Genomic DNA, 8,760 nt, shown 5'->3' with positions numbered 1-8,760 from the left:
GTTTTGAGTTTTTAAATCTCGTGGTTTAACTGATCAATTGACTAGATTCAGCCAAAATGGTTTTTAGTATATTTAAATTTAAAAATTAACAAATGCAAATAAGTATTGAATGTTTGGTGTGTATATTATATTTATATATTTTTTAAACTATATATATATATATATATATATATTTATATATGTATATGTATATCAATATATATATATATATATATATTGATATACATAATATAAATATACAGATATATATATTAGTTTAAATAAGCACAAGGAAGAAAAGTCCAAACTGCTACGTGTATGATGAACAAATGTCTAATATCTCAGCCAGCGTAGATGTCATGCTAGTGTTGCTTGGCATTTTGTTACAGAGCAAGTCAATTATTCTTTCTTTATGTTTCAGTAAATTTCGCTTCACTTGCTTGCATCTCCTTTCATCAGAAACGTCTGCTTGCGAGTTACTTATGACCAAGATGACGTGCTTTATAACGAGGACAGCTCTTTTCAACATATCTGGACTGTAGTCGTTGTGTGGAGACGTTGACTGTAGAGATGATGACGATGCAGAAGGAAGGTTGGGTTGCATCATTTTACAGCACTGAACCTCAATGAATGATAGCAATGAGGGAATAAAATTATTTTTTAAAGATAACATTGTAGAGCAGCCAGGATCAGCCTGAACAAGGCTCGAAATTATAACTAAAGAAAATTCTCTGGCGATTTGGTTAGTCATCCATGTCAGAGGATCATCATCTGTGTCAATTCCGTTGTCACTGGCACATCCTGAAATGATTGCATCACTCAGTCGACTGAGTAACAAAACTATTCGCGAATATGGTGGTGTTGCGACAAGAAGATCTGCATTTGAATCTAAAATGCAAAGTTTAGATGCGGATTCTAAAGCTAACATAAAAAATGATGGGTTTATATCATTATAATCGGCAAACGTTGAATACGCTGGACAGATGGCTTTGGATACGTTGCTGTCTTTTGCTATGAATGAATTACAAGTGCACCAATGAAGAAGTCCATCCAAAATGGGAGCACATATCTCCTCGGGATATATGGAAAGATCTAACTGTCCAGTAATGTTTGAAAGGATAACTAACGCGTCTTCTCTGAGAGTTTCCAAAGTCTTATATGAAACAACTACATTCTCTGCTTTTGATATTTTGGTTTGCTTTAACAGGAATTTGTCTATTGGATTGAGTGACTCAGATTCTAAGCACTTTACCTGACTAATGTCTGGAGTGTTTGATGTTACTAAGTTTTCTGTAGCAACCGTTTTTTTATGTTCGTGACCAAGAAGAAGAATTCGAGCAATGATGATAAGGAGACCAGGCTGTTTAGAAAATTCAACATCATTTGAAGGGACAAAAGAAAGACTCCTGAATATGTTGGAAATCTGCAGACATTTACGTTCCAACTCGACTAGGCATTCATGATTGGTGTTGAAACTATTATTATCTTCTTCATTAAAAGATTCGTATACTTCAGCATAATCATCGTTTGGTGATGAAGAATTAAAAATACAGAAATCTTTACACATCTCATGGTTACAAGTTATTTCTTCAATTTTCTCTTCATTAACAAAAATTTTTTGAAGGTCTTCATTGTGACTGTCTGGCAAGGTCAAAACAATATTCGAACTATCACAATCTAGAATTTTCTTATTTTTGCTTTTTTGAATTGAAACACTTAGCCTGTTATTTCCAAAAAATTGTAGTTCAGAAAACTTTTTTGTAGTTGAACTTTCCATGCTTAAATAGATGTGTTTTGTTGAATCTCCTCTACCTAACTGCCAGTCGAGTGGTGAACTTTCAAAGTCATCTCTTCCATGCTCATCCCATTTCTTTTCATCTTTCAACCATTTCTCTTCAGATGAATCTCTTTTAAATTTGGAAGCACCGCTTTTATGATTTCCTTTGACTGACATATATACGTTCTTACAATTAAGCGGATTATAAGTTACAGAGTTGTTATTATTTAAAATGTTGATTTGATGCTTGGAATCATCTTTACTATGTTTTACAGATGAACTAGGTCCCAATAAGTCGCTGGTCAATAAAGCAATAATTTTTTTGTCAGCTTCCACATAAGTGTTATCACAACCATCTTGGAATATCCAATTGAGTTCTAGATCTTTGAATTTTTCTTCAAAAAGTGAAATGAGAGTGGCCCGGAAGTGATCAAGCAGGGTTTCCATTAGACCAGGCATATGATGCAATCCGAACCATTGTATGGCATTATCATCTGCTAAAAGTCCAGTGAGAACGTTGAGGGCCCATGAACACTCAGACATCAGTCCTGATCTCAGAGACATCAAAATTTTCCATGGGTCAACTGATCCTGTTTTTTAAATAAAAATATATTATAATAATTATTATTACTAATAATTCTCTTTAAATCTCAGAGACTTAACGACACGCGCAGTGCACGCGAATACGCGTGAATCAACGCATCACACATGTTGCATATGATAGGCTGGAATATCTTTGCATTCAAACCTGGTCACTGCAACAACAGGATCAGGTGCTTTAACCGTCACACCATTTTTGCCACTCAAATAATCAATTTAAATCAAATGTTCATAAAAAACAATTAACTGAAAGTCCACTAAATCTCTATTTGTGACTGGTGGCGACGTTAATAATGATAATAAAAATAATAATTAAGACTACTTATCCAATAAACCTTCTAAAAACTTAGTTGAAAATAAATAATTTCAGTTCTAAATGGTGCTTATGTTAAAAATTGTGAAATTACTAATGAAATAAATTACCAATTTGTTTCTGATTGTATCTTTTCCTTCTGTTGCATTTGGGTCTGACTGATTCAATGCAGTTACTAGGAAACATCAGTTCTTTCTGAATATGGCTTCCCAACACTCTCTGTATGTTGATAAATTAAAGTATATCAGCAACTTTAAAAAAATATACATACAACTTTGTCAGTGGTGCAAAAATTCAAAATTGAATAAATACAAAGTAAATTATACGTTTAAATGCGCTATTACGCAGCAAGACAAAAATAACAAAATATAAACCGTTACATGAAAATAAAAGAAAATTTTGTCGTAAAAAAAGATACTAACTCTGTCAACTTTCTGTGGGGATGGAGGTTGGCAGACCATTTGTAGATGTTCATACGAAGGGGGGGCAGGGTGGTGGTGCTTCATAGCACGAGCTCCTACAACAAATTTTATATACAAATGTGTGTTTGCTGTAGTCTGTGTGTTCAACGATAACATGTATCTGTATAGCAATGACATATATGTGTATAACGTGTATGTGTCGCTTAATGCGGAACGATCGCCAACAATTCACAGCTCAACTTTGTCATTCTCTATGAAATCCAACGTTCCTTTTATATATATTCGGATTCGTCGTTACTACGTTTTACAGGTCCTAATAAGTCGCCAGTCAATAAAGAACTAAATTTTTAATAAAGTTAATTGGACACAAAAAAGACAGTGTTCTTCTCCTCAGTGTTGGTAAATAATGGTAGACACAAAGATTTACAATCATACGATCACATAATTTCACAATCACATAAATTTTACAAGCGTATCAATCTTACAATCACATCAATTTTACAATCGCCTCAATTTTACAATCATATCAAAAGTAAAACAAAGAAACAAAGATGAACACTAATTCCATAATTCAGCAGTAAAATAAATCGCTATACATTAGGTTCAAGCGTTTACACTTTAAGATAAAATAAGGAAATACCAAATGAACTGTGGTCGTTGAAGGGTTGTGGCCTACTGTAAAGATCCACGTTGCTGCTGTTGTGATGGAATGCATCCGCCGGTGGATAGAGGATGGGTGGATGAGGTGATGCAGAAGAGAAGGATTGATGGTTACTGAAAAAATGTTAATCAAAATTTTTAACTGTAGCCAAAAATTGCAGCGTTGTTTAAGTAAAACCCACGTCTACAGTCTGTGACTTTATTATAAGAGACTTTACATTCCTACAAAACAATATTCTATTTAAGGGATTTCGGTCTAGTTTAAAAAACGAAATATTAAAAAGCTATGGCGAGCAGAAAGTACCTGGATCGAGGAGCAGGCGGAAATGCCTCCTGCAGACGAGGAGAATTCTGAAATTCCGCCCGAGGATCCAAATTAGGATGATCTGTTCAGCATCAATATTATTGTTATCATTCGTACTTATTATTATTACTATTACCTTTATCATTATTAGTTTTCAGAATAAATTAGCATAATTAATGTACATATGCAATAGAAAACGTTAGTGTATTTAGAGTAAAACACAAAATAGCAATTTCTCATCTTCAACAACTTACGAATAAGACCTGTTATGCATTTGAAATGAACATTATGCAAATGCAGTAGGGTAAAATTTACCTAAAAAATGATTTAAGGAAGCAAAACAAAACTTACCTAATACAGAAGATTTGTCACCATTAGATTTCTTGCTTGATTTTTTGATTGGTTGTTCAAGGTAGGCAAGTATAGGAGCAGGATCGATGTTGCCTCTATCATGGAAACATTCAAATGGAAAGATGGATTTGCCATAATTCTTCTTAACAACGAAACCTGCACTGCTCGATGGTCCCATGTTCAGAGCACTGCTTACATCTCTCCACTTCTTGTTTTTTGAAACCTTTCAATTCATTAAATTTTATATTAACAATGTTTTGACTTCAATCAATATTAAAACGAAAATTTAAGAATTAAGACAGGTTTAACCCTTTCATTATCTTAATATCTTCTTTATGCAAAATATCTGCACTGCCCAACGTTGGGAATCCAACCAAATTTTAATTGCACTGTCTCTAGTCTTTCCTCATTTTCCACAATAAAATCAAGGCAGTTGATATTGCTATTAACTTTTTTTTCTTTATAATGCAGCGCTGTCAAACACAGACCCGCTAACGTTCTATACTTATTAAACCTTGTGTGCCCTTTACAGCACACAATGAACATACACATCTTGTAAGCACGCGCAAGCACCGCATCATGCGCGCGAGCATGGCGTACGATGATAGTCTTTAAGTTCGGACAGACAGCATTCGAACCAGGCCATCGCATAACAACAGCAGCACTGGCACTTCTAACAAGCTGAGCTACTAGCTGAAAGTAAATAGTACAAAATGTTTCTGTCCTACATTTATAATTTCAACTGGACGCGAGAAAAGTTTTATATTTATAAACTGACATTGACAGTTAAAATTAATTTTAATATTTTTCATAAAATTGGGTAAGAATGTAATAATAGTTATAATGAATGTATAATAACCTCAACCATGCCTCCAAACTTCTTAACAATGCAATACAATTTGAATAAATCGATCGGTTGTTTGCTAACAGTTGGAACGGCTATGATTGGTGATTGCTTGCTCTCCATGAAGACGAAGAGATCATGCAAGAAGTTGCGTCTGTCTGGTTCATCTCCCATTTCCATCAATTTCACAAATGCTTCATTCCTGCTTAGTCGTTGCTGCAAAGAAGAAAGTATATACTTTATATATTTAAAATAAATAAACATGGCAAAAGAACTACTATACAAATAAAAATAAAGTAAAAATTTAGTTGCAAGAAGTAGCAACTTTCGTGATTTCGTCAAGCACATTCATTTGATTTAACCAAGTCAACATTTTAAATTCTTTAGTGTAAGCTCAATAAAAAGCGTAATCATATTTTAATAAACGAAACAATGAACGTTAATGCTGTCAGTAAGTACATTTACAGTTTAGTTAGAGGATGTTTTAATTAAAATTTTTTATGAAAATCAACTCACAATCATTATATTTATAGTGAAATAAAAAAAATTTCACATGAAAAATTATTAGAAATACCATATTCATGTGGAATGATTGATCTCTGGGTGGCATGGAATGCATGTGTACTGGTGGTTCAAAGTCCGCTGGATACTTTGACTGCAGAGAAATTTAATTATTTCATAGCTGTATATTATTATTATAATACCAATAATTAATTTGTATTAAATTATTTCATAATTACAAATTATTATAACCAATAATTAATTGTATTAAAATTAAACCAAATATTTTACGCTGTGTTCCTAATAGACCTAATTTTACCACATCTCTCAAATTTTGCATCAAGCAGATGAATTTTTATAAATTTTTAAACATGTATAAGACTTTTTATATAGTCACAAATTTCAATTGTTTTAAAAATGTTTTCAAATTTTCAAATACACAAAATAATATTTATTCCAATAAAAAAGCGTTTCATCATTGACAAAAAATTGTTAGAGGCTTGAGTAGCATTGACTAACTGAGAATGACAATAGCCTTCCAATACTCAACAACTTTTTGACCTCTCGTAACCTTGAAATTTCTACAGATAAATAACAGTTACTCTCATCACCCATCACACAACCCAATATCACAATCACCCCTCTCGTCAACAGTTGTTACTACTGCTCAAACACAACCTTAAGATTCTTTAACCTTACATTTGATCCTACGCTCACCTTCACTGCTCACCATAACAAATCAGCTCTTCCTGGTGCCTCATTTGGTCAAGACATATAAAAAACCATCAGAAGGGCAGTGCTTGAATATGCATGTCCAGTCTGGGTCTCAATCCTTTCAAAAACCAATTTAACTCGCCTACAAACCATATCATCTGCTGCCCTTCTTGCCATCATAACTCGTCACAAAACCTCCGCCATACAACATCTTCACTCAGAATGACAAATTCTGAACAACACACACACCTCCTTTCCACTCAACAACATTCCCTACAATGCTATTATACAACATCAACCATGCCTGCCACCAAATCACAATGCAAACTCATTGTCCTTGTGAAATGAAAGAAACACTCCTTCAAAATAAAACAACAAGTGATACATCAAGTGATGCCTTCGGATAATACCTTCACAATTCCTCCATAAAAATTTTATTTAACAACTACATACAATGACAGTTAAAAAATCCATTTATTTGTACCAAGCATTGGATAAACTCCTCCCATAATTACAAAAAATTAGTCAGAACAAAAGCTACCAAGATCCATTAGGCATATACTGGTACAATTTTGATCTAGCCATAGCAACATCCTTTATAGCTACAAATTAAAACAAAACAACATCAACAACATCTGCATTTTTTTGCCATCTCCAACTGGATGATGTGCCAGACTTCTTCAATTGCATCAACAACCTCATTCATCTTAACACAATAGAGCTTTGGGCGAGCTGATAAGCTGGTGTCAGAAAGCATAGGGCAGCAGCAGCAACAACAAAAATTAAATGTGCACAAACCATTTTCATCTTTTTTGATGGATGATCTGCGCTGGTCTCCTCAATGAAGTTCTCGTTGTTAGGAGGTTGTGAAGACGTACCTGGATAACTTAACAGAGTGTCACTTGTGCTACCTGCAAGTTTAAAATGAATATGTAAAGACATTTTGTTAACAATAATATATTTATCGTGATAATATAATAACGATATAATAATATTGATATTATCATTAATAACAATAATGATGTTAATAATGATAAACAACTAATATTCAATTTATGAAAGCTAAAAACTAGAAGGCATGTAAACTTTTCAGTAAGAGGAGCAATAAATAAATAAGAAGCAATTCGTAAACAAGAGCAGTGAGGAGGTTGTACGTGATCGATCAACAGAAAAGTTTGATCAGCTTGTACCTGATTAACCAAAGAGGAAAGTTTGATGCTGGTGTGAAGCATGAAGAAGGTGTAATGAAAAACAACTAGAGATAGATGTCAAGATAGATGTCTTCAAAAACTGCTCTGATATAAAACTTTTACGGGAATGGTTGGTAGAAATTGAATGGAAGAAAATTTGAAATGGAAGCGAGGCTAGTTAGGCCACTTGAATTAAAACAAACATTTCATGAAACAAAAACTCATTAAGAATTATTTTATAAACGAATGCTCATTATAAAACTATAGCCAATGCATGATTGCTACTGGAGATGTTACATTATTAAAAAATCATAATCAAATTTGATCAACAAGATAAAACAAATTGTATGAGCAAAAAAATAAAACCAAATAAATTAAAAGTTTTTCTGTTGATTCAGCATCACCAACTCAAACAAATTTGAAATAATAAAATGAGAAAGTAGAGATAGCATGCAATGATGCCATTACACAAACTTTCATCAGTGACTACGGAATCTCCCATCATTCGGCTGTTGTCATCAGTAGCATCTTGCGACGAACTCTGATCATCGATGCTGCTACTCATCTTTCTATCAAACTGCTGCTTTTTTTCCAGGGGGTAATCAATATTTTTCTGCTGATAAAAATGTTGCTGTTGGTTGTACATTTGTTGCTGCGGATGCTGTTGAGGATATGGATTGAACATGTGCTGCGGAGGATGAGGAGGATAATTCATTCCAAAGTGTGGTGGCTGCTGTTGTAGATGAGGTGGATATGCGTTGTAAAATGGAACTCCCGGTGGTCGAACTAATTCACCATCGTGATATCGTTTCTGTGATCCAGGTGGAAACTGAAGATGTTGTTGAAAATGTTGCATTTGATTTGGAAGACGCATTTGTTGTTGTTGCTGCTGATGCTGCAGTTGAAAGTGCTGCGATTGTTGTTGTTGATATTTCTGCTCTTCTTTTGTATGTTTCGTTTCATTCTCAATTTTATCCGGTTGAGGTGTTAAAACGCTGTCTAATGTATTTGTTGTGTGAAGAAATGGTGCTGATGGCTTTGGAGATGATAGTGTATTTGTGGTGGATAGTGTGGTGACAGTTGCTTTAAGTTGATCAACAAGCCT

The 8,760-nt window shown here is 33.8% G+C and overlaps 1 protein-coding gene across 1 annotated transcript; it reads right to left on the bottom strand.

The window, feature by feature from the left end:
• Positions 1-4,470: 4,470 nt before the first annotated feature.
• Positions 4,471-5,451, bottom strand: HELRODRAFT_137241 (hypothetical protein; the record flags this gene model as incomplete). The annotated part of the gene is made up of 2 exons (XM_009018360.1): positions 4,471-4,629; positions 5,266-5,451. Coding segments are annotated over 2 exons (345 nt in total), but the record flags the coding sequence as incomplete, so codon positions are not given.
• Between the last annotated feature and the right edge of the window lie 3,309 nt (positions 5,452-8,760).

This window comes from Helobdella robusta (assembly GCF_000326865.2).
Source record: "Helobdella robusta unplaced genomic scaffold HELROscaffold_21, whole genome shotgun sequence".
In the NCBI taxonomy this organism is placed as follows: domain Eukaryota; kingdom Metazoa; phylum Annelida; class Clitellata; order Rhynchobdellida; family Glossiphoniidae; genus Helobdella; species Helobdella robusta.
This window is presented reverse-complemented; position numbering and strand designations above follow the sequence as displayed.